Source organism: Anopheles maculipalpis, chromosome 2RL, assembly GCF_943734695.1.
Source record: "Anopheles maculipalpis chromosome 2RL, idAnoMacuDA_375_x, whole genome shotgun sequence".
Classification (NCBI taxonomy): domain Eukaryota; kingdom Metazoa; phylum Arthropoda; class Insecta; order Diptera; family Culicidae; genus Anopheles; species Anopheles maculipalpis.
The window spans coordinates 72,549,069-72,576,350 of NC_064871.1; the positions used below are offsets into that span (position 1 = coordinate 72,549,069).

At 43.6% G+C, this 27,282-nt stretch overlaps 3 protein-coding genes across 5 annotated transcripts in view; 2 read left to right on the forward strand and 1 right to left on the reverse strand.

Annotated features, from left to right (window-relative positions):
• LOC126556345 (signal peptidase complex subunit 3) overlaps positions 1-27,282 on the forward strand; it is a 586,951-nt gene that overhangs the window by 468,081 nt on the left and 91,588 nt on the right. The window lies entirely within an intron of this gene.
• LOC126556137 (GDP-fucose protein O-fucosyltransferase 1) overlaps positions 1-27,282 on the reverse strand; it is a 452,711-nt gene that overhangs the window by 83,761 nt on the left and 341,668 nt on the right. The gene's annotated exons all lie outside the window — the stretch shown is intronic.
• LOC126568740 (disco-interacting protein 2) overlaps positions 4,200-27,282 on the forward strand; it is a 158,180-nt gene continuing 135,097 nt past the window's right edge. For all 3 annotated transcript variants that reach the window (XM_050225272.1, XM_050225274.1, XM_050225275.1), the window contains exon 1: positions 4,200-4,454. In XM_050225272.1, coding sequence (XP_050081229.1) covers positions 4,370-4,454 — 85 coding nt within the window. In that variant the 5' untranslated portion in view covers positions 4,200-4,369. The remainder of the gene's footprint in view (positions 4,455-27,282) is intronic.

A 27,282-nucleotide genomic window follows, 5' to 3' on the forward strand; every position in this document is an offset into this window, starting at 1 on the left:
TGTTGTGTAGTGTAAAAGCTTAACCCCGCTCATCATAACGAAACACGGTTGCAATTTAAAGTAGTAGTTCAGCTTAAGTTAAGCGCAAACGCGGACGAGGGGAAGGCGTTGTTTGAGTGGTAGCTTAATTTGTTTTTTTCCATTGCTTTATCTGTTTTAGTCGATAATTTTCTGTGCTTTTTGAGAGAAAATATACATATAGCATGTACCGAGTGGTTTTTCTTTACGTCCCTGTACGCTATGTTTGGCTGTGCCGGACAGGCAAGGAGAGATGGGCGGAGTGGGTGCGGTGTTAGGTATTTTGTGCGATAAAAATGAAACAAAAACAAATCTTCCCCATTTTGTATAAATTTATATGAGCCAGAATATGTTAAATGTACGCTGAGATTCTTCATTCCGGTTAGGTCAGGTTAGAGTGTACTACGGACGGTTAGGGTTCGGTTAGTACGATGATGTGAAGGAATACAGAGGTTCGGTAGGTTGGAGCAATGAAGTGAAGGGGAAAACGGTTGCGGGAAATTCTTGTTTCGCAGCTGGACAAGTGAAAAACAAAAACAACATACGATCAAAATCTCTTGTAATGAATGCGATGCATTACAGGCCGCCATCAGGAATTATTAATGAGACGTTAAAATCATAAAAAAAAAACAAATAAATCAAACAAAACCCCATACGTTCTCTATCTCTCTCACGCTCTCCCCCCTCCCCACAATAGTAAAATGAAGTGAAACCAATAATTATCAGACGGACACACTCATTTTGATTTTCAATTAAAATGATTGTGCTGATTTGAAACTGTAGAAAAAATGCAAAATCCACTGATCCATAACGGCAAACTCAGCAAAACTTTATATGTAAACAAACAAACAAAACAAACGAAACAAAACAAAAAAAAAAATGCATACATACTACCACGTACATAACATTCAAAACATACAATCCATATAAATGCGTACATTTAGGCGTAAACATTTGGTGAACAACAGCATCATCCAGTAAAGGAATGGAAAATGAAATGGAAATAAATTGATATGAACCACGACAACAATCGTAAAGGGTATTTGCATTCGATGCAAGCTGTGGAGTAAAATAGTAACGTAAAGTAATTTAGATATGTCAACCGAGTTATGCCCGGGATAAGGCAAAAAACAGGGAGGAAATGCCCTGTTAGTCTAGATTATATACACAGTCATCACATGCGGTCATCTGAACGGTGAAGAAACTATGTCTAGCAATGCAGTCCTCCATCCTTGGCTGCATTCTATCTCCGACAGGTTAGGCTCCACTTGTTCTAGCCAATGGGCTCGTTGTGCTCCTCTACGCCTCGTGCCGCCGAATGGGTGCTGAAGAGCACCTTCTTGGTGAGGCAAAAAGTCCGGCATCCTCATCACGTGCCTCAGTCAACGTATCCTTCCGGCTTTGACTACCGTCAGGGTATCAGCACCGCCAAAGAACTCAGTTGGCTCGTAGTTCATTCTCCTTTGCCAGACGCCCAGCCCACATCCGCCGTTTGAATATGGCCTATTCATTTGCATACTCCGTCAGCAGAGTCCTCTATTCGTACCTGTAGAGGACTACCGGACGTATCAACGTGCGGTACATCGTACATTTCGTGTGTTGTTGGAGTCTTCTCGATCGCAGGATTTTGTGGAGTCCGTAGTAGGCACGAGTCCACTGAACAATGGGCCTTCGAATTTCGTTGCTTACGTTCCGTGTCCGAAGATACGATCGTACCAAGGTACCAGAACTCGTCTACTACGTTCAGATCGATGCCTCGCATAACCGACTGTAACGCCTCGCACACTGCCGCAGATGTTCGTCCGATGAAGTCGATGTAATCTACGAAGCCAAGGAATTGGAGATATCAAGTGAAAATCGTGCTCCAAGATGTCGAAACCCCGGCGAGATTCGAACGATTTCGACAACATCTACGTTCTGGTTCTACGATACCATAGTAGATCGGTGGTATCGTAGGTCGTCTTGAAGCCAATGCACCCGTCCATTGGTAGGGTGCTTTCGGTATTTCTGGTGGGCTTGCCGTAGAGTCAAGATTTGGTTGGTAGTCGATTTGCCTCCAACAAACGCAGCTTGGTAGCTTTCGACAAAATCTTTCGTTCTGCAGGAGGCGTAGCGGAGTACAGCGAGCTCGTTGGTTGAATCAAGTGGAGTCAAACCTATCGGAGATCGGATGCAACCGTGGTTGGAGGACTGCAGTCCTATACCGAATTTTCTGAAAACGGGTTGGAGACTTGGCCATGTGCTCAACCCTGAACAGACCAAGGACCAAGCGCCGAATGTTTTTTCCCTGCAATGGGTCGTGGTACATACGCAACTGCTAAATAGCGTTTGCTTATCCAGCTCCACCTGTCGGTTTCTGGAAAATGTCAGCGAGAGATTGTCTTGCGGCCGGGCGTTCAAAAATATTTGTTTTCATTGCGCTTTGCAGGATGCTTGGATTACGCGGCTGGCAAGGCCAAGCTTTTCCAAGTCAAGGGCAATCAGGCACAAGCTGCCCTATTGACAAAATTTGCCTTAATAACCACTACTAAGTTTGTTCGCAATACAAATTTGCCTTAGTAGTGCCTTAGTTGATGGATGGCGGGTGGCGGAAAAACCAAATTATCCATTTTTGGCCATCCATGAATTTAATATCTAATACAATATACCATGAAAAAATGAAGCAAACAATAGCGCACACAAAACCAACTAACCAATCGCACATGGAGTACACATTTTTAACGGAAAGATGAGACAGGTAATTTGAATTTACGATATGAGCCCATAGTGCATTGACAGTGGTTTTTCGGACGTTGCACGTAAGCGTGAAATCGAAGCAAAAGAAACGATTTTGAGAGAAACTGAAATTACCAAAATAACCAAATGAGTCGTGTCGAAGTAATATGCTTCACAATTTAGCTAACTTTTTTCTAGCGGAAACGAAATGCCCACAAAAAAGTGCTTGGTCTACTAGTAGTCAAATAGGTAACATAAACGTAATGAACGTCAAAAGCACACCCGTCCTCTATTGACCGTGGTTGTGCTCGTGCAAGCTGTCACAATCGGTTCAGTTTGTTTGTTTTGTTTCATTTGAAAAGGTTTCTTCACGGCAGACGGATGCTGTAGCGCAGTCGGTTTTGCTGGAGAGGAGATAAAACCCCCCCGCCTTCAAAGCTTTTGTCAAGAAAGAAGTCGTGTCGTGCAAATTGTTTTCGTACCGAGCGTCCCTAGCCAAAAAAAGAAACGAGCGTGCGTGCAATTGGAAGACGGCGTTACACAGGCTAGGAGGGGCTGCCGTTTTCCAGCAAAACGGCGGCACTAACGCGCGTCCCCGTGAATTGTGTCCGTAGGTGCCAAATCCCGTCCCGCGCCCGAGTGGAACAACCCGCGCTCCGTCGTAAGGGGAAGTTGTGGAAGCCAGTGAATGGTGTAGCGTTCAGCAGGAGGATAAAATGAAGTAAGAGATGCGAGTTTTTCTGTGCTTACTGCGCGAGTAACGCAAATTGTCGGCGAAAGTTATTAAAGGATGCGTTTCCGGGTGGCCAATCACTGCCGTGATTGCTGTTAGTAACACAGTAGTCAGTGGTGCTGATGATGATGGTGGAGGTGTGCGTGCGTGTATGGTGTAGTGTGTGGTGGTGAAGTTGTTTCTTTTTCTGTGCACCTTGCCTCGCTTCCTGCCATCAGTGTGCGCCGCATTTTGTGCGTGTTGATGATTACAGCAGATCAGTAAAAGGGAAAGATTAACAACGGAGCAGTAACTGACCTCCGTGGGTGTGTTTCGCGAGCAAGTGTAAGCGTGTGTGTGTGCGTGCGTGCGTGCGTTTTCGCCGCTGAAAATAGGCGTGGAAGTTTGCGAGGATTTGCCCCTAAAGCAAACGGTGGAAAAGCACCTGTTTGGGCACGGCAGGTCGATTGAAAGTGTGTGGGTTTTTCCTTAGATCCGTGTGAGTCAACAGCCAGTGGTTGCTATGTGTTGAGCGCCGTTTCGATACCGGGAGTAAAGTGTCAATTTTTAGGTGTCCTAGTGATTTGAATGGGCCGCCGTTCAGTTCATTCACACCGGCTTTCGGATTCGGAGTTTCGCTGGTGTAGAAAGATGGAAAATTAGTCCGGCCAGGCAAACCCCGAAATCCACCGGAAGTGGAGTTGCCTAGCTTTTAGTGTGTGAGTTAAGTGTGTGTGTGCGTCTCGAGCTGGTGTGTGTGTGTGTGAGTGTGGGAGCCTGTGGTTGATTGCACGGTACGGAGGAACCTCGTGACGAAAACCGGCCCTCAACCAAAGCAACCCCAGGGTGGAGACCGGTTTTTCCTTGCTTACCGTTGACCCCCGGGGAGTAATTAGCAGCGCCGACTGGAGGAGTTATAAAAAAATGAGCGACATCATCGTGGACTACGGAAGCCTCCCGGACGATGTCCGGGAAAAGTTGGCCGAGCTAGAATTGGAGCTATCTGAAGGTAAGTATCGCATCCTGAGTTTGGTCGATTTTGTCTATGATGCAAAGGAATCATTTAATGCTCCCGTGAACATTCCGACTGAAAACAGTTTGTTTCACTTTTAAAACTTATATATATACACACACACACAAACATATCTACACCCGAAAATCCCTCCCGAGCAGAGGGAAAACTGGTTGAGGATAGGGGGGTTTGGGTGCACAAATGGAGAAAATTTGCAGACGGATCGATATTTCGGTGTCAACTTTTGTTCTTCTTCTGGCTCACCGCTCACCGGTACTCACATTGCAGCAACACTCTCGCAAACGCTCTCCCGTGCTTCCTGTGTGCACACACAATCAAAGCAATCCATTTTCCCGATTTTCCAAGCACTCGTTACAGGACTCGGGCGTGCGGGAACATCATACCGATCGGGACACAGCCTGGGGTTTTACTTTCTTCCAAAACAGGCGGGCGGGTCGATTGCATCAAGGGGGAGAGTATGATGAGAATGTCCTGCGAGAGAAAGAGAGTGCGTGAGAGGAAAGCTACCCTAAAACTCTGTATTGTTGAGCAGTTCTTTTTCGGGGGAAAGATTTTCCCGTGCCATAGTTCCTCACCTGCGCGTGAGGGTGAGCAAAGCTAATGTTTTTCTCATCACTATGCTACTCTCACTCCAGTGAGCCGGTTGACGATTTCACTGCTTTTTTATGTTGATTTTATTTCACTAAGTGAATTCAGTTATAGTGTACTTGTTGTGTTCGTCAGTTGAGTTATGTAAATTTTGCTTTGTGTTTCTCATCGGTCTAAATGTTTCTTTTATTTTTTTTTAAATTTTGGTAAAATTGGCAAATTTTTGTACGAGTTTTTTTTATTTTATTAGTGTTAATATTACGGCTCGGTGCCGTAACTCTCGTTGAGCTGAGTTTGTACAAATTTTTCAAGGCATTTCTTTCTAGTCTTTTTTTGCAATCGGTGGATATCCATGCGGGTCAGACATATGCTTGACGGAAACACGTCTCCCCTTGTATTGTAATCTAGGTTTAATTTTATCAGGGTACCGTGGCGGCATGCAGATAATGGACTCGATTTGTCATACGGAAGAACTCCTAGAATAGAATGCCATCTGGATCGTTGCCTCATAGCAAGAACAAGGAATTTGGAAAGCCCGACAGACAATCATCTAACAGAAGACGCTAAGCCAAGATCACTTAGGCGAACTACAGCCTCTACCAATCCATTATCCCTGCTATTCTGGTGGACGCATCAGCCCCGTCACTTCATCTCAACCTGGGTCTACCATGACTGTAACCATCTTTGCAGCTTAGATAGATTTCACGAACTGATTCTCCGGTGTCATTCTAATGACATTTCATATATATTTCGTCAATTTATCGAATATACTTCTGTGCCCGAAAATAAAGTGCCAGTTGTTGCGAAAAGCTCCTTCAAAATGACGGCACCAGGCGAGAGATAACCCGCTTCAACCACAAAACATCTTTCAGGATGGTGTTAACCGAAGCTTTGGAAATCCCAACATTTTCCGAAAAGTCTTTTATCGTCAACTGACCATCAAATCCTTGATTTTCATGACGTTTGGACGTCGCCGGTCGAGGTGGATGGTCTCCCCGGACGGTACTCGTTTTCGAACTTCCCACGGCCATTCTTGAAAACGCTGTGCCATTTGTACACATTTTTCTTCTTCCATAGATTCTTCCCCGAAGGCTTTTTGTAAAATCCGCAATGTTTCCGCAGCGTTTATTTCATTGCGTAAATAAAATTTGATACATGCGCGCTGCTTCACAAACTTGAACATAGTCAATATGGAAAAAACGCTTGGCGCAGCTCCGAAAACAAATTGTCACTCCTTGCCGGGTTGATGTTGTGACTCGAAACGTGGCAGAACTGTCAAAAACATACATATTGACAAACGAATAATAAAAACAAGGGGCTTCTTTTGACACCCGAAATTTGACATTCAATGTCACCTTTCTTTTCGGGCATACTAGTATATTGTCTGAAGGAACTAATTGCTTGTCAACTAACAGTGATTATGTAGTTAGATAACACGAACACAATTAAACGCTCACGGAACGTGGAAAGACACATACTAAAATCATACACATAGTACACCCGATTGAAGACGGTGTGTCCTATCATGTTTATCGGATATGTCTGGCCTGAGCTGGTGCGGTATCGGGACTCACGTGAACGGAACAGGATAAATCACAGCGTTAAGTATGTTGGGTGCGTCGAACTCACCACTAATTAAGTCTGTCAAAAATATGCACTAAGCGTTCGTACGTCTAGCTGAAAGAGGCTGTAGACCTAACAACAAGGATCGCCTCAGGTCTTCGTAGTAGAAGCTTAATAGCAAATCGCGTTTCTTTTCGTTGAACAGCCTCAATTCGCCGACTCCAAGTCTGTGCTGACGAACACCATTGCCCGAACTAGCGTACAATAAAGCATGTTTATGCAGATGGAGCCGCGAAACTCCTTGGCAACTTTGAATAGGATGTCTAGCATTCGGTTTGCGCGATTTATTATTTCTGTAATGTGAGGTCTTAAGCTTAGCGATGTATCAAGGGCTACTCCTAAGTCTTTTACGCAATCAGGACGCTGTAACAAATAATTATTGATGTTATAGTCGAATAGTGTTGAACTTTTGGACTTCAAGAATGACAACACTTGACATACATCTCTCGATAGCGAGAGTAGATACGGCAGCAAATGACAGTACCAACACACACACAAATCTGACGCAATTCTCTCATGTTGGTCTGCTCTTTTAAAGAGCACGTCGTCGTGACATGGCCTGGTCAACAATAGATCCCCAGGAAACTCGATCGCAGGCTGCAGCTTCCCATCCATGTAGGCACCCAATCTCCGACAGGTCACCCTTCTCCTGATCCAGCCAACGAACTCGCTGTGCTCCCCGACGCCTCGTGCCGAACTGGGGGTCGCTGACGAATACCTTCTTGGCGGGGCATGAGTCCGGCATCCTCATAACGTGCCCCAGCCATCGTATCCTGCTGGTCTTTGCTACCGTCAGGATGTCCGGTTCTCCGTACAGCACCGCCAAAGATGGTCCGGAGGATGCGACGCTCAAACACGCCAAGAGCGTTTGCATCCTCCGCTCGGATGGTCCAAGACTCGTGAAGCACCGGGCGGATCAGTGTGCGATATATCACAGATTTCGTGCGGTCTCGAAGTCTTCTGGATCTGGCACGATTCCACTGAACAATGCGTCTCCGGATTTCGCTGCTGATATCGTTATCCGAAGTTCGAAGTCCCAAGATAGCAGAATTCCTCTACTACCTCGAGGTTGTCGCCGTCGACTAACACGCTGCTACCCACTCGGGCTCTATCTGATGCTATAAATACACTGTATTATCGTACAAGTCGTGGCTAATTCAATGCTGCCATTTATAATTTCCAGTAATTTCTAATAATTTCTAATTTCTTAAAATGAAGTTTAAGATGAAATGAAGATGAAGTAGTAGTTAGGTTAAGAAAGACTTTATCTGACAATCGAGCCACATAATGCTTTGTAAAGTCTAAAGCAATATCTTTCGAAGTCCTGTTCCTACGTCGCATCTTATCAAACTAACCAACGCACTTAATGAAAATAAGACTACTGATGTTTAATGCTTTGCTTACTGTGCTTCTGTTGCAATCATTACTGAATAATTTATAATATTTGCGTTAAAGTTATCTAATTTCTCTTTTCCTTATACCAAAATTGCTCTTCCTGGAGCTATTCGCATGTTATCAATTCGGCTGCGCACAGTGTTTGGAACCAACTTTTGCCATCCAAATTTCCTTGTTCCGTTTGATAATATACACGTTGTTTGATATGATGCACGAAGTCAAAGTACGTACCCTCTCTTTGAGGGGAACCACTCTCGCAAGCTCCCTTTGAGCGACTGTTGAAAATGGCACAAAATTAAGCACGAGAATGCTGGCGAACATCGTCGAGTTGGTGGAACACAGCCGATGCCGGGAAATCGCACAACGTGGCCGGAAATTGTTGAGAACAAAAGTATTTCTCCCGGGTGGTGTGGCGTGCCAGCGTAAACATAACGCTCTAATTGGAGTCTGGCAAGATGTGCGAAAGCAGGAAGCGCAAAGGTCACCTCCTGCAAGCGGAGTTTGTCGTCCGGGTAACTCGTTCCGTTTAGGGGGAGCTTCGCTGAAGGCGTGTGTGTCCCTCCGAGGCTGTCGGAGGATGGGAAAGGGGTCCCCGTGACGACCGATGGACGGTTTTGATAGGTTTGCAAATCATAAAAGGTTTAAAGAAGAATTTTTGCAAAATTTGACTAGAATTATTGTTATTGATTTCTGAAGTTTAAAGTCTTAGAATTATCTTAATTTGGTTTTAAAAGGCAGTTTGAAGCTTTTTGGGCTACATTAGTGATGCATTTTATCAGCAACGACACCAAAGTAGAATAAAAGCTTCCGGATTTTTGTGATGGTAAAATCCAACAATTTCGTACTGAAAATAAAACAGGCACAGTATCGTAAGCACCGCATCAAATGGGTTTGGCGTGTGTGATGCATCCGATGCGTGCCCATTTTGCAACGTCCCAGACACACAGACACACACACACACACACACGCAGCGGGCAGCTGCAGTTGGTGGGTGCCGGGAATGCCGGAGGAACTGCCGAGTGCGAGAAGAGTTGAAGATGGTTGCGATAATGACTGTTTGTCTGACGCGGAAGATGAAGACAGGAGAGCAGATTCTGCACTCGTCGTCTTCGCCGCCAGTTTCATCGTTGTGTCTGTGCTGTCGATGAGTTTAAAATGGGTAGGAAAGTGCAGCATAACAGCATAAACCATCGTCTCTGCGTTGCTTTATCGTCGTCGTCGTCGCCGTCATTGTCGTCTTGCCAACAAAAACCTCCTCAGCATCCCATCTGCTCAAGCAGTGCGGTCGGAGGAAGTGAAGCGAATTGAGTGGGCTCTTCCAGAGATTTGCACTGGCCGGTATCATCATCATCACAGCCGTCGTCGTTTTGCTGCTGGTGGTAGTGTGATTGGTGGTGATTCCGTCGCATCATGTTGAGATGTACGCGTGCGCATTCATCCCACAAGCAGCGGCAGCAACTACGGCAGCAAACATTACGTGTGCAGAGCAAGCACCGGAGGCCATTTACTGCGGGGGCCACCTGCCAAACTTGATGAGAGAGGCGGACCGCGCGGCAAGGTTCACGAATGAGCGTTTCAATCGGTGGTGACGTTTATTCGGCCGCTAAGAGGTAGCAAAACGAAGCAGTGGTCCGCTTGTGCGCGGGAATGGAGACAAAATGAGAAACATAATAATTTCCTTCTGACACCGGATCGGACCGCATTGTACTCTGCACTGCACGGTTTCGGTCATACCGCGCGACCAATACGAGCTGAACCGATTAACCAGTGGATGATGAGAGTTTTCTTATACATTTTGTTTTTGCTTGCTTCCTCCATCCATCCGGAGTCAGTCAGTGGTCTAGGTGGATGTTGCTTATCCTTGAGGGCGTGCGAGAAGTGGTGCGATGTTGCGAGTCGTTTATTTGTTTTACCTTGAAGAAATGAGGCACCCATGTTGTTCGAGTCCGAGGGAGGGTGTCTGCTTGCTAAGCAGCTAACAGACACTACGCTTACACGCGTTGGCAAGGAGAGTTTGTCGAGGACACTGGCGGCCTGTGGATGGTGCTGCAGATTGGCTAAAAAAGTTGATGAGTCTACAGATTCCACCGTGTTTGCGCTGCGACGTAGCCGGCATGTTTTTGTAATGTAAGATCCGAACTTATTAGCGAAGCACTTGAAAGAATTCCTCCACTAGGCCTTGACATTGCTTGAGAGTTGGTGTTTTTTTTGTTCCCATGGAATGGATGCCGGAATGGAATATTGACGGATACAGTTTTGTTTGCTAAAAAGGTAGCCGCGGAAAGTACAAATTGAAGACACACAGAAATATGCAGTACGAATGGTGTTGGACGGAAAGGGGTAGTAGACTTGTAGAATGCAAAATTTTCTTTTCGTCCCCTTTGCAATGGCTTTGGGATCACTTTTCTTCTCTAAAGCATTCTGCTTCTTGGCTTAACGACCTATTAGGTTCTTCTTCCTCTTGGCTTAACGACCTCTAAGGTCACGTCGGCCATCGAGAGGCTTATTAAACTCTCCGAGACCACGTTGTTGGATATTCAGTCCTCACTACGGGAACGGATGGGATTTGAACCCCGGTCCTGCCGTGTGCCATGTGACCGGCGACGTTTTCGCCATCACCACCCTAATGCTCTAATAAAATATATTGTTTTTGAAATTTTAGGAGCAAGTGAGGGTGATTTTGAAGTACACAATATTTTAAGAATCCTTCATAAGAATTAGTTGGTGGTATCTCAGGTTTTCAAGGGTCGCCTTAACTAATTTCCTTTGGGTGCGACTTTTGTCTCGATTTACTCAAGATTTAATCCGTAGTTTACTTTGCATTCACTCCGCAGCAATGCATTGATCAGGAGTATCGATTTTTTTTTGGAGTGATGGATTCATCTCAAGGCACTGTTTCGCACCCCGGAATTTGCTCTGATTTTGAGTGGATATGTCGCCGGTAGACTTGGGGCGGATTTGTAAAATCGCTTCAGATTTCCATCCCCCTACACACATGATGCCTTACATTGAAGCCCACGATAATCAGTCCTTAAATACGGATAAACACGCTCCGGACGAGATTTCATTCCCATTCACAATCGTATTGTGTGAAGACCGACAGGTACCACTGTTTGTCTCTACCACAGGACCGCCTTACTTCTTCGTCTTTTTGGCTTAAAGACCTCTAAGGTCACGTCGGCCATCGAAAGGCTTACCAGACTTGCCACGACCACGAAATTTTATAGTCAATGCTCACTACGGGAGGACGGTCCGGATAGAATTTGAACCCCGGTCCTGCCGTGGAAAGACCGGAGCCGCTGTCGTCTATACCGGACGGCCCCTATTAGGTTATTCCTGCCAATTAGTTGCATTAGATTTATTGGATACCACGTAGTTGGATAGTTAGTCCTCACTACGGGGAAAAATTCTGGATGGGATTTGATCCCCTGTCCTGCCTTGTCAACAACAACGTATTTTTTGTTGAAAATTTCGCAGATTTCGGAGCCTCGATGCTAGGTGTAACAGGTCAGATCACCACTTATAAATTCGGCATGCTTCTCATGCATTTTTTTGTGGTAAGAGTCTAGACTAGATGTGGGAAAACCGGAAATAGTATCTGGGCATGCGAAATAATGGGCAATTACTTTTTTATTTCGTAATGACGGCCGTATTCCTTAAAATCTGATCTTATGTCTAGTTTTGCAACATCATTCAACTTACGGAGGGTAGTCATTTCCTGTTCCCTCAATTCAAGTGCACCTTATCCTCTATTTCCGCTAAGACGTTTACGCCTATTTGGAGCATCGTTCCGTGGAGACTGGCAACTGACTCCCAAGATAACCCCCTTTGTTGCGGATAGTTTACGGTAATTCGCTACTCCATGTCGTTGCAAGCATTTAGATGTTCTGGCTGGCGGCCCCACCATCTGCAGAACGCACGAGTCCGAAAGCCACTGCAACTTTGTGAAGCTACAGTAACATCTAACTCATGCATTCCGCCAACAGTAAAGCCGCCAGTTACAACTTCACGTCGTCCAAACCTAATTCTATTGGTTCAGTGATCTAATGTTGTCTGACGCCTGCAAAACGCATGGAGCCGATAGCCTGAATAATCTTGTAAGGTTACCGCATAATCGATTCCAGACATTCCGCCAACGACAAGATCGCCCTTCGATCTCCTAAACCAATTTTTATTGACTCTGGGGCCGAAATAGCGACTGGCGCTTGTTGATGTCAACGTTTTGAACATGTTACAAACAAACAAGAAACAAACAAACATAACAAACTACAATCCACTAATAGCACGATAGTTCGTACAATCTACGGGAAGGGAGAGGGGAAGGGATCAATTGACGATTCCCATCTCTTTGGCGATGTCAAACAGAAACGCAGGGAAACCTGTGGTGAGATGGAGTGCAGGAACCTCCCGAGTTCGTCATCATCTCTCAAAAATGCTCCCATCGGAGGTACCTCGTTTGGCCAAGGTGTCTGCTTTTTCATTGGCAGAGATCCCGCAACGAGCAGGCAGCCATGCTTTTTTAAACAGACAGCTTATAATTTTCAGTATTTTTTGTATAAAGTGGTGAATTAGCTTAAAAAGTTTTAAAGATTTTTTCGGATCAGTGGAAGTTGAAAAAATAATGAACAATTATTCTGCCACTTTTTCCGGCAAATAATCTAATCTAATCCCAGCTGTTGTTACTTGTGTTGCAACCATCCGCTAACTTAGCGTTCGTCACGGGTGGCCCGATAAGCTGCTGCAGCTTGAATACAAACAATTTTCACAATCAGCCCTCGGGTGGGGTAAAAGATAGCATGATATCATCATTGATGCATTCTCATTGATAAGATGTCAAACAACGCTTTTTTTCGTGTGTGACGGCTTTGTGTTTTGCCGTCACGCTGGGAAGTAAGGCGTTCTTAACGCGCTGAGATAGGTGATTGAAGTGCAAAATTTGTTTGACTGTTTTATTTGCATTGCATAAAAAGTTTTTGAGGTTTTAAAAATCGCTGCATCTGTGTGAATGGATTTATGAGGACCGTGCATACCTTCAGCGTTTGATGGAATGAAGGGGTTTTGCGAAATCTACTTCAGGTTTTGGGAAATGAAGGCGCCAAGGGCGCCTGCCTTCAGGGGGCAGAATTTTTGTTCAAATCCCATCTGGATCGTTCCCCGTTGCGAGAGCCATTTGATGGTCGGTGTGACCAAGAAGACCACCCGATAAGTAGTGCGTCCCAATCGAAGTGGATTACGATTTCATTTGGCACAACCTTTTCGCTGGACGTATTTGCACGTCTTACCTTCACGCGCAAGTTCAATATGATGCAAAGACCGATTACCGATGATGGATTTAAAATGTAACGGCATCGCGGATATGATTGTACGGTGTTTATACAGCTCATCGCATCGGCGCGATTTCAGCGATAATATGTATCGCGCCAGCCATACAGCAAGAGCACACCAGATCTATCATCAGGCGTAATTGGAGAAATGAATATTTACTGAACCGTGTTATTGAGATAATTGCTTTTCACGAGCTACAGCAGCAAAAAGGTGTGTGTGTGTGCATCAGTATCAAGGGGATTTTGCTGCTTGTGGACCGCACTGTCTCGCTGCTCTCTCCGATCGTCGCATGCGCTCGTGCAATGGATTGTGTAATTGGGGATGCGCTTTTTTCCTGTTTCATTTCATAAACTTATCACGATCCATGTATATCGTGCCCGATGGAGGTGCGTCAGCTAAGTTTCTTACTTGGCTGCGATCCGCCAGCAAAAATAGAAAAGTAAAGAAACTGAGTCCCGAGCTAAATCAGATCGATAAAGTTGACTCGTTCGGATAGAGTGGATGAAGTTTTTAGAGTCGTTTTTTAAAGGTACAAAACATACAGTTGTAAAACGTTAAAGATTTGATCTTCTTCAAAAGTGCAACAAGCATGTAGTACACTTGAAGAATCGTAAAGTGGAGGTTTGCATGTGTAAGGTAGGAATAATGAAGTCATCAGTGGTGGAGTGCCTTATTCGCGTGATGTTTTACCATTTTGCAAATTTGCTAGTAATTGTGATGGGAAATGCTTGAAGAATGATTATTATTTGTCTATTTTTGCGTAAAGTTTGCATAATTTTTATTGTTATTGTTCAGTTTTTTTTATTAACTATGCTTTTTATCTTTACCACGAGATCACTGTTGAATATGTCAAAAGTGAAATAATTTATTGAGTAATGCTCCCAGACAGGGCGAGAACGCAGCTGAGAAATGAAGATGCGAAAAATGAAAACCGATTTTGTGTCACATTTCGCAGCTGCAGAGGTGGAGAAACAATTCTGTGGTAATTTTTGAAATTTTCGTTAAACCGACAAATTTTTGCATTATTTTTCTTCTAGTCAATTTAATAAACAGAAATCAATTTGAGAAAACTTCGAAATATATTGTTTTCTATGAATAATATATTATCATACAACTATTTCTAAATAAATGAACAAAATTCACTCGATATTCACATTCCTCAGCTGCAGGCTGCCTTTCCTGCAAATGGGAAACTTGACACAAGCAGTACTACCAGTTTCGTTCAAAATCTATGGACGTTTTTGGCACCTTCATTTCTCAGCTGCTTTCTCGGGCTGTCTGGGAGCACTCCATGATTTTAGATGTGAAAAATGATGGAGGAAAATGTGCAGAACAGTCGGCGCCAAGCCAAGCTTTCCAAGAATCGGATTGATTAAAATCGTATGTAATCATGGTGAAGGTACCTGGCAAAGTCTCAATGCTCTTGAAAGAAACTAGACTTGCTTGCTTTCGCTCAACCTTTAGCTAGAGTCAATCGTCTATAGTTCTAGCTACATGGAGCGCAAACGTGAAGCGCAAGCTGAAGCGTTGTGTCAAAAAGTTTTGTGTTTTTTAGCGCTCCGTATAGTCACAATATATTTGCATTCGGATTTGCGCTTACGATGGATGAAACCGGGTAGCAGAAAATACTGGAAAAAATGATTTTCAATTACAATAAAATGTAATTCTTCATAAAACTATTGTAAGACAAATCAATATCCGTGGTTATCTTCTTCTTCTGTTGCAGGAACGATTTGTTTACACATGTTTGCGCTTGAAAGTATGTTCTCAAATGTTTGCGCTCAACGTTTATGCCTGCCAAACCCAAAAATGATTTTGATACGACATATGCTGACCACATAGACATCATTGATTTGAGGTCATTTAATGTGGCAGAAACTTAATAAAAGAATGCGGTAGCAGCGCAACACCGCGAGTTGCCCTCATTACCGAGGGTAGAACCAAACTCCTAAAAACGGTTGGTTGGTGACTACTCCAAATCCGGTGATCCGGTGGCCGAAGCGATAGCGGCGCCAGTATTGATACTGCATGATCATGTCACGAGAATGGCACCAGACAATCCAATCATTTTCAAGCCTTCCACATGAACAGTGGAAGCATGGCGTGGCTTTATTTTACAGTACAGACACATTTTAAATTTTTTCCTAGTGTAATTATATTTACTTATCGTTAATAAACATTATTTCTACACGTTGCTGTATTTTTCCATCCATCCATAAAATCCATAAAACTAAAAAAATGGATAGTTTTCTCGCTTGTTCTGTCTCTCTTTAGGTTCTCTGTGTACCGGTTTGATTATTTTTGTGGATGCATTTTATCTGTAAATTTCGACTGATAACGTACAATCTAGATACATTACTAAGAAAAATACCCGTTTATCCTGTGTCACGAGTAGGACACGATAAACATATGGGCGTAAGTAATCGTGTACTTCTAGCCGAACAACCAACAACTTCCCACCACTCGTCGCTTCTACCAAAATCGCTAATGTTTCCTTTTCGGAAATCACTAAACTATCTTTCAATATCCATTATCGTAGAGCAACGGGCAGGCGGACGAGCGATACACGGCCGACCTTCTTTCGGAAGGAATAAGTTTTATCATAAGCCAAACAAAACCGAAACCGATGGGCTCCACTTTTAGATAGCGATTCAGCTATCGCAATCGTCGCGAGTGAGATGTTTCGAGTGCCCAAAAACCTGGCAAACGTGTTGGTAACCCGGAAACCGAAACCGTTCGATGGTACGCTCTCTTATCCAAACATTTCATTACCATTCGGTCGGTTTGTGGCTTGTGGGCAAAGGGTTTTGCTTTGCTCGCTATCGCCAGGGGAAAAACTCGTCCCAAAGATCGGTCCGAGATCGGTAATTGCCCGAGCAAAAGGGTCACACGAATGTGACTGCTAATGCTGTGTGGACTTTGTGTCCGTCCCGCTAGCTCGGTTGAGCAAATAAATAAAATCCTACACATGTTGCTACTGGGACCATATTTGGTAGCCAGCTCTCAGGAGCAACTTTTTTGGTCTCGTGAAGATGTGTTTGCTGGTGTCATGTTCTTCTGGTGTTTTCGTCTTTCTTCCGAGATATTGGGCTGACACTTTTTGGGCTTCATCTTTCTTGCTGTTCGTCACAGAAGCAGATCAGCGTTTATGTTCAATTATCATAATGCTGATGAATTCGAGAAAAACTGGTATGTTTCAAAAGGTTTTGCTTTTTTTTAATATTATAACATTTTCAACTTTGCAAGATAAAACCCCCATTACATTAGTGAAGATGAAGTAAAGTATTGTTCATTTAGAATTTGGTCACTCTATTTTATGTATAGTGGAGCTCCCAGTGGGTGCTATAATTTTGTATGAAATTTTTTGACACCTATGAGTAGGTATTACAGCACTCTTCCCTCTTATGGAGTGGTTTTGGCATGATTGTGCTTGCTTCAGTTATTATTAACGATGGAGCTGCAACGTAGACAATTAATTGTGTACAACCACTTCGAAAATTCAACTTGGTCCGGGAGAAAAATAGGAAAATTACTTAAAAACGCATCTTCTACTTTTGAAAATGTGTTGAAACGGTTTCGGGAACGTCAAAGCGTGGCTAGAATAGTTGAACAAAATTGTTGTACAGGAACAATGTCAGCTGAACTGGAAGACGTTCAGAGCGTTAAAGGGTAACCTTGGACTTTCGAATGGGAAAATTGCTAAAAAAAAAAAACGGTGAAGCAGCAACCACCGTCAGCAGAATCGGATTGAGTGCAGACTACCACTCTTTTCGTGCCTAAAAGCAGCTCAACAGAAATCTGAGCAGAACTAATTACATCGCCAAGCCACGTGCTCCAAAAATTGTATGACCAGGTTCTAACGAGGTACATCCTCGCTTGATCAGGTTCTAACGAGGTATCGATGTTTCCATCAAATATAAGTTCGTGTTTGCTGACAAATTTACCCGCAAACTCATGGTATTGCAAGCCATCTGCAGCTGTGAGGGCACAAAACACGCGTTTTTATAACAAATCAATCTATGAATTCGAGCGTTTATGAAGATCAATGTCTCGAAAAGTTTGTTTTGATTTTTATTAAAGCTCATAAAGGTTCAATTAAGCTCTGACCATGTTTGCCAGCTGTCCAACACGCATACTATTGGAAAAAAACAACTAAAGTGGATAAACTAGTCGTGCGGCAGCTTATAAGAGGTATGCAAAGAAAGTTGCTTAAATTCATCCCTAAATAAACAAATAATTTTTTCTTGAATTTTGTGACAAAAGAACAATAAAAAACCTTTCGTTTGATGAAGAAATTATATTTCTACGTTGAAAATTTCTCGTTTTACAGCCTGTGATGAGTGATCGAATGGCAAATGAATGGCACTTTACAAGTTATAGTTGAAGAAATGCATTATTTAGAATTTATTTATTTATTTCAATTATGACGGCTTGCGCCGTATTGTCGTTATTGGAAAATTAAAACACATTATATTAATGTTGAGTTAGGATTAATATTGAATTAAAGATATCCTTGTGCTACTTTTATTGACATTTACATAATATTTATTTATGGCGATCTTTTACCCTTTCATCGACAAACGTTAGATAATGGTGTGTTTGGCTGCTGCTAGTCTAGCGTCAACCACTCCTCACTCTTTCTCTCTATCTTACTTTCATTTCCAAATATACCCCCCCCCCGCCCAAAAAAAAAAAATGGCTGAACGATGTCAAAGATCGTGCTCATATTTTTAACATAAATTAACTCTCGACAACCTTTCGAGTGTTGATGGAAAACACATCCGCCCGACGTCATGGCGAGTAGCAAGCACCTTCGAAACGTCAACACAACCCATCGTCGTGTGTCATCAAATGGAGACACCTCGCGTGGTCTCACTCGGACTTGATGGCTATTATTTCCCAAATGCAAACGCGCTTTTAGATATGTCATTGTAGATTAGGGATTCATAAAAGCGTAAACGAAAAACATTTGGTTGGGAAGAGCAGCACTTTTGTTCTTTGAGGTACTTTAAATCCCCAAAAACGATTCTTCTTTTACAAATGTTCTCCTTTAGTAGGTCGAAAAATGCTTCCTTTTGGAAATGAAATTTTGATGCACCACGGGGATGTGTCTGGGCTGGCCTTTTTTTTAAACCCTACACGCGTACAACGTTGCACAAGAGTGGAGGGGTGGAGAGCACGGTGCGCTTTTATCGCCTACCGCTGTAAGTCCTCTCCACCTAATGCTATCGCCTGTCCCGGTTCGTTAGCGCATTGGATCAAAAGGGTCACAGTCATTCGACGCTATTAAATCGCATAGGTTCCCGTTTCAGTTGCATCGCGAATGTTGGTAGTGGTGTAGTAAGTACGGTGTGTGCGTGTGTTCACATGTTGACACTTGATTCACCATTTCCGGCAAGATTGGGCCGAGGTAGATGGTGTAACGGGAGATACCGAAATGTGTCACACAGCGCAAAGAGTTGGTGTTGGGTGTTGGAAATACGTTGTTGACGCATTTTATGTTGAATGGTTTCGAACCATCTAACGCCCGAATGGAAGTGAAACGGTCGAATGCGGCAGTGTTGTCGGAGAAAGTGTTGTGGGACATGACTAAATGGGAGAAGTACGGAGAGCGGGGAGAGGAAGGAAGAGGTGGTTTAGGGACGGTTACGGTGGTGCTGTGGATGCATTTATGTTGATCTAATTTCCACCAGCGTTGCATTTTGCACGGAATCCTGTGGATTGCAGTATTTGAATGCTGTTTTTGTGGGGTTGTTTCGTTTTTGCTTACAAAATGTTTTGTTTTAGTTGGCTTTTAAATTTTTTTGCTTTATTTTACAATATTTTTCAATATTGCTTTACGTTTTATGTTTTCTCCTTTCTTATTTGCAATATTTACTTAACATTATGTATAAAGAATCTTGTTGCATTTTTAATAAGTACTTTAAGTTTAATAATTCATGGAAAAATAGTATTTTTTCATGTTTGCTGCTACTTTCTTTTTTATTTTTTAATCTTTTATTTCAGTTTGTTTTGTTTTGAATGAGTTAAAAATATTTTATTCTATTCTTTATTCAATTTGTCATTCCATTTGCGTCGTTAGTCGACTTAGTCAGCCGACTTTTTTCTGTGAACTTTTTACTATTTTAAATACTCATAATACAGGGTTTGCCTAGCCAATTCGGCATCATAAAACTATTATCGGGCAATAAGTATTTACGTTAGTATTTACGACGCCAGAATAAGTATTTACGTTGCCCGATAGTAGTTTTACGATGCCGAATTGGCTAGGAAAACCCTGTAAGCTTTGTTTTTTATTCTTTAAATGTCTAAAAATTGACTCTACATTCACTAGAGGCCTTGGCTAGGCATTACTGACTACTTTGACTAAATTATACCCATAGCTAGATAGTCTTGCGTACTGAAAAATGGTCCGGACGGGATTCAAAACACGGTCCGTGCCATAGGATCACCCATGACTTAACGTTTTATTATTGCAATGTTCTAATTATTTAACTTACTCTTTTTATATTTTAATTTGAGATTCATTCCTTTTTAAATAAGAAACGGTCCGGTTCGAATTACTTGAGCTTTGTTCCCTTTGCTTTCATTAACTGTTGTTCTGGATATATTGATTTTACTATAAGGTTTCTATCGGTTCTTCATATTGTCGTTAAGCACTAGACGTTTTTTTATCATGAATTTTATACAAAAAGAAACGAACGTCTTCCGCATTCCTTTAGATTAAAATCTGTGTCTTAAAGTTGCTTGACATTTAGAATTTATCAGTAGAAAGGTTCATCGTGGGTATCTGAACGATACTTAATTGCCCTCAATTTGTAGAGAACATCAACCAGCGGTGCCTAACCTGTTCACACCATCGTAAAAGAGGACGTACAACATCGTGACTTTGGTAGCGTGACGTATTAGATTCGATCAAAATTTTCTGACAAGGTGAGAAGGAGGATCGAGAATTTGGTCATAACATACCCGTTTGGGTTTGTTAGTTGTGTTGGCCTGTCGTTTCCGAATTTATTGATCAACGGGCGGAGGCAAGTGTCAAGTTTCACGTTCGGGGTTTACTTTTCTTGCTGCACAACTACCTACCTCACCGTGGGCTTATGGCTTCCAAAGCAATCGGAAGTGACTATTCGTCTGCCGAGTGCTCGAGCAATGTCGTAAGCCTTTCAACTGAACGGATTGCTTCACTGCTTTCCTCACTTGCCCAACTTGTCGTGTGTCACCTTCGTCGTGCTGCAAGGGTATTGGATTTCTGGAGCAGGCGCTTTTGCTTTTGGGGTTTTGAAGTCAACTGAGACCTCCCACAACTGTGCTTGGTTCGGCACGCCTCAGCAAACTGCCAGGATGCAGTCATGTGCTGCGGAAGTGCAGCTCGAAGCCGGTCGATATGAAATCTAAGTCATCCGAATGGCACACTCTCCGGGAGGGTTGCACTTAAAGGTGATCATATTCGATACACCTGGCTATCTTTATATGTGACTATTGAAAGAGAAAGGTTGACGCAAAGCAAATGAAAGGCAATGCGAAGATCGACAGTTGTTAGGGTTTGTTCCATTTCGATGGAACGAGCGAGATGCGCGGTCTAAGGAACGGGCGAGAATGGCGGGCTGAGGAAGGAGAGAGAGGTGCGGGGTGAGGAGCGAACGGAAGGCTGTCCGAGTGGCATCTGTTTTGGCGACAATTGTCTGGAACGGCGGCACCCGCAATTGTTGTTCGATCTCATCGACACCGGCCAGAATTCCGCGAAACCCACCGTAGAATGCAAGCGGGCGGCTTGTGTGGTCGGACGGACCAGAGAAGCGAGGCAAGCGAGTTGCGGCTGTTCGCCGGACCACGTTAAGGGGGAACAGAGAGGGAATGAAGAGATAAGGAGAGAGTGAGAGAAGAGAGGGAATTATGAAATTTATTTGTGACCGAGTGGAGTGGGTCAGTCTGATGAAAACCGCGAATGAGTTAAGTCGCAACCAATAAAGTTGTGCGTACAGGATTACCGTGTTCAGTACATTGCGTTAGGTTATCCGCTGAGATATCACATTGGTCCTTCGAACTTCGGATATTGACCCTTTGTGCTTTGGATATCGGTAAAAATCGCGTCATCATGACTCGAACGCCTCGGACGTCTCGCACTCCAACCGTAAAGCCGGCGCCACAACCCGGTTGGGTGGATGTAATTGTTGCTGTAAGGCCGCATGTGCACATGCGTGACCTTGCGTATGGCGAATTGATTCGCATAAGGGACAACATTGTGCAGGCGAAGGAAGAGGGAAAGGCGCTGACCGCGGTACAGTGCAAAGTGTTCGGGAAGAAGGCAGATAGTGCTTTAGAAGAACACAACAAACATTATGGTGAGATCATAAAACATGACGAAAGTGAAGTGCATGACGACAAGTTTAAGGAGACAGTGAAATTGCATGAGGAGGTGATGATGGAAATAGAAAGTGCATCTGAAGCCCTTGCGGCACAGTCCATTTCACCAAAAGCATTGATACCTGCTCCTAGCGTTTCGTCAGTGATTGTGAATGCTCCGCTTCCTCGGCCAATACCTTCGTTCAGTGGCAAGTATGAGGAGTGGGCGCGGTTTAAAACAATATTCAAAGATATTGTTGACAAAAGTAGTGAAGATTCGCGTATCAAGTTGTATCATCTTGAAAAGGCCTTGAGTGGTGAGGCTGCCAAGGTAATAGATGAGAAAACAATAAACGACGGTAATTATGAACGTGCGTGGCAACTGTTATCCGAACGTTATGATAACAAACGGCGTATGGTAGACTTACATATTAGTGGACTTTTGAATTTGAAAAAAGTGAATGAGGAAAGTTATGTAGGTTTGCGCGGTTTGGTTGAATCGGTTGAAAGTCACGTGGAAAATCTAAAGTATTTAGGTGAAAACTTTACCGGTCTGTCGTGTGCGATGGTGATACATTTGATAGCGAATGCGTTAGATATTGAAACAAAGAAACTATGGGAAGCGAGTGTCCCTAGAAACGAACTTCCTTGTTATGAAAAAACCTTGTGCTTCCTAAAAGAAAGAGTGTCGGTTCTAGAAAGGTGCCAAGGAAATGTTGCAGCGGGGCAAAGGGGACGTTTTGTTTCGAAAGGGCCCAGCTCAAGTGGTGTTACGCCTATGAGATCGAATGCAGCTACAACCGTGTGCAGTGTAGTTGTGTGTGAATTGTGTAAGGGTGCCCATGAAACGTTCAAGTGCTCTGAGCTGATGCGACTGCATGGAAAGGATCGGGAAAGTTTTATTAGATCGAAGCGTCTTTGCTTAATTTGCCTAAAACCGGGACATTGGCGAAATCGTTGCAAATCGCATTTGAAATGTAACAGGTGCCACAGACCACACAACACGGTATTGCATTGGGACAACGGTCCAGAACCGGTTTTAAGGGAACCCGAACAAGTGAGCGCGAGCCAGCATGTGAACAATACCGATGCGGCGGGAAGTATTGTTCTCTTGCAAACCGTCTTGCTTTACGCGGAATTACCAAACAAAGAGGTGTTGTTGTGTCGTGCGATGTTGGACAGTGGATCGCAAATCAGTTGTGTGACTGAAGCGCTTGCAACGAAATTAGGCGTAAATTTGGTAAACGTGAACGTACCGGTTAAGGGGATTGGCAACGTTGAATCTTCGGTGAAGAAAAAGTGTACTTTTACAGTGAAATCTCGGTGTAGTGATTTTGCTATGGACGTGACATGTTTTGTGTATCGTGAAATAACAGGTAGAATACCCTCTGTGTATTTCGATACGTCGAAGTGGAATTTGCCTGATAAATCGATGTTGGCCGATCCATATTTCAACAATCCAAGTTGTGTAGACATTTTATTGGGAATGGATTGTCTTTCGGAAATAATGGCATCTGGTTCAGTGAAATTGGCAAGAACACTTCCCATGATGACGGACACTCATTTCGGATGGGTGATAGGTGGACGTGTTGCGGAAATACACAAAGAGCGTGAGGTGTACACAAATGTTGTGACAAAAGAAAATTTGGAAACAATAGTGCAAAGGTTTTGGGAAGTTGAAGATGTGACAAGTGAGCGTTCCGTGAAGGTGGAAGACGAGATATGTGAAGAACATTTTGTGAAGACACATTATCGTGAATCCAGTGGCAGGTATGTTGTGCAGTTGCCTTTAAGGGAATCGATAAGCCAATTGTGTTGTTCGCGAAGTGTAGCGCTGCGTAGGTTTTATTTGTTGGAAACAAAACTGTTGAAAAATCCATCGTTACGTGAACAATATCAAGCGTTTATGAGTGAATACGAGGAGTTAGGGCATTGTAGAGTGGTTGATGAAAGTGAGGACGATGGCTCCGTGAAAAGGTGGTATCTGCCGCATCATGCTGTATTGAACCCGGCCAAGAACACTACCAAGTGCCGTGTGGTGTTCGATGCTTCGGCGAAGGTAAACGGCTTGTCTTTGAACGACGTTATGATGACCGGCCCTAAGATAAAGGTGGATCCCTGCGACAGCCCGCTACAACGAGTATTCTGGAGAGCTTCGCCGAATGAACAACTGCGTGTGCTTGAGCTTACCACGGTGACCTACGGAACGGCAGCAGCACCTTTTCTAGCAACGCGAACGTTGTTGCAGCTAGCGAGAGATGAACGAGAAGGTTTTCCCTTAGCCAGTCGCATTATTGAAGAGAATTTTTATGTCGACGATGGATTGTTTGGGGCAAATGATATCGAGACTGTCCATGCTGCACAAGTGCAACTCATTGAGGTGTTTAGAAAGGCGGGTATGACACTTCATAAATGGTCAGCGAATGATGAAAGGCTTTTGGAATCGATACCATTTGAAGATCGGGATGCTCTAACAAAAATCGGCGATTGTGAAGCTAACGAAATCATCAAAACGTTAGGTTTGATGTGGAATCCGATGAATGATGAATTTATATTTTTGACAAAGGTACCGTCTAAGGGCAGAACACCTACCAAACGAGAGGTTCTGTCTGCCATTGCAAAAATATTTGACCCATTGGGGCTTATTTCTCCAGTGGTTGTGTTGGCAAAGATTTTGATGCAAAAGCTATGGTTAGCAAAGTTGGACTGGGATGATCAAATTTCTGAGCCGTTGATAGAAGAATGGGATAATTTTTTGGAAGCATTGCCAACAGAAAATCAAGTTCGAATTCCTCGACATGTAGTAAGTACAAATGCAGTTTCATTAGAGATCCATGGATTTGCGGATGCTTCTTTGAAGGCATATGGAGCCTGCGTCTATATAAGATCAATAGAGAGGAATGGTGAAGCGCAATTGAGATTAGTGATCAGCAAATCTCGGGTTGCCCCTTTATCGAACGTGACAATTCCTAGAATGGAACTGCTTGCAGCTTCATTGCTTTGTCGTCTAGTGAAAAAGGTACTGGAAGCATTAAAGGATTTTAATTTCGAAACGATTAACTTGTGGTCGGATAGCCAAATAGTTCTGGCATGGTTGAAAAAGCCGATAGAGTGCCTGAATGTTTTTGTACGAAATCGTGTAGCCGAGATCAACGAGAACCGAGCATTCATTTGGCGTTATGTTCGGACACATCAAAACCCTGCGGATGTTATATCAAGGGGTCAATCGGCGTCGCTACTGGTTTCAAATGAGATGTGGTGGAATGGTCCGGAGTTTTTACGTACTTGTGAGATACCAAATGTTTGCATCGATGAACTAAATGATGATGAAATTCCGGAATTGCGCAACGAGGTTATCTGCAATGTTATCGTACCGCTGAAAGTTCTCCCAATTTTGGAGAAATATGAATCCTTTAGAAAGACACAAAGAATACTTGCCTACATCGTGCGGTTCAAACAAAACACAAAGCGTCGCAAGGGCGAACGCATTAATGATCCAAACCCTACTATTCCCGAATTGCGAGAATCGATGCGTTGGATCATTAGAGCAATTCAGCATCAGGATCTACCGGAAGTAGTTTCGGCCGTAAAAAATAGCAAACCGTTGCAACGTTATCAAGACCTTAACCTTTTTTTGGATGGTGAGTTACTGCGGGTAGGAGGTCGTATAAGACATGCAAATCTGGCTTTTGGAAACAAGCATCAACTTCTTCTTCCAAATCGAAATGTGATTACACATCGTTTAATTGCAACAATTCATCGTGAAAATTTGCACGTCGGGCCATCTGGAGTGATTGCGATTCTTCGTCAGCAATTTTGGGTTGTCAATGCGCGATCAACGGTTCGAATGGTTCTGCATAAATGCATTACCTGTTTCCGAAGCAAGCCAACTACTTTGGAACAACAGATGGGTGATTTTCCTAGCTACCGTGTAACAGCTGCTCCTACCTTTCAACGAGTTGGGCTTGACTTTGCTGGGCCAATTATGCTGAAATCCGGTATACGTCGTGTTGCGGCAATAAAGGGATACATATGTGTATTCGTGTGTATGGTGACTAAGGCGATCCATTTGGAAGCAGTGGAGGACTTATCAACTGGTGCCTTTCTCTCAGCTTTGAGACGATTTGTATCAAGAAGAGGAATACCTGAAGAAATCTTCAGTGATAATGCGACAAATTTTGTCGGAGCAAAAAATGAACTACGAGAGCTGTATGAGATGTTTAGGAAGGAGGCGACAGGCCAAGGCATTTTCCAGTATTGCCAAGAAAAGGAGATCGTATGGAAAATGATACCCCCTGGTGCCCCTCACTTTGGAGGAATCTGGGAGGCAGGGGTCAAGAGTGTTAAGAGTGTACTGAAGAAGATTTATAAATCTGCATCTCTAACAATAACTGATTTTAGCACGCTTCTATGCCAAATTGAAGCCATCTTAAACTCAAGGCCATTGTATGCTCACTCAAATGATCCTAACGATTTGGAATGCCTTACTCCAGCTCATTTTACAATTGATCGTCCCTTGATTGGAGTTGCAGAACCATCCTATTTAGATATGCCTGAAGGTCGCTTGAATAAATGGCAGAGAATCCAACAACTGCGGCAGCAATTCTGGAATAGATGGCAAAGGGAGTATTTGTGCGAACTGCAAACTAGATACAAGTGGACCAAAATAAAGGACAACGTAAAGGAGGGAGCATTGGTTCTAATAAAGGAGGATAATACGCCCCCGCAATTGTGGAAGCTGGGACGCATTGCAAGGGTGTTCCCGGGCGAGGACGGATTGATCCGGGTAGTGGATGTGAAGACAAGGAGTGGTGAGTTTAAACGTCCTGTTCATAAATTAGCTCTTCTTCCAGTTATAGATCCGTAGCATCAACCTGGCCGGGAGGATGTTCCATTTCGATGGAACGAGCGAGATGCGCGGTCTAAGGAACGGGCGAGAATGGCGGGCTGAGGAAGGAGAGAGAGGTGCGGGGTGAGGTGCGAACGGAAGGCTGTCCGAGTGGCATCTGTTTTGGCGACAATTGTCTGGAACGGCGGCACCCGCAATTGTTGTTCGATCTCATCGACACCGGCCAGAATTCCGCGAAACCCACCGTAGAATGCAAGCGGGCGGCTTGTGTGGTCGGACGGACCAGAGAAGCGAGGCAAGCGAGTTGCGGCTGTTCGCCGGACCACGTTAAGGGGGAACAGAGAGGGAATGAAGAGATAAGGAGAGAGTGAGAGAAGAGAGGGAATTATGAAATTTATTTGTGACCGAGTGGAGTGGGTCAGTCTGATGAAAACCGCGAATGAGTTAAGTCGCAACCAATAAAGTTGTGCGTACAGGATTACCGTGTTCAGTACATTGCGTTAGGTTATCCGCTGAGATATCACAGGGTTGTTATACTGAAAGGGAATTGCAATCGTCTTGTGCATGACTTTTTGCGAATGAAGAAAAAGTTACAATTTTTGTATTAGTAAATATGATTATTTAAACTATATCAAATCATACGGTTTTTCTTCTTCTTCTTGGCCTACTCAGGGTTGC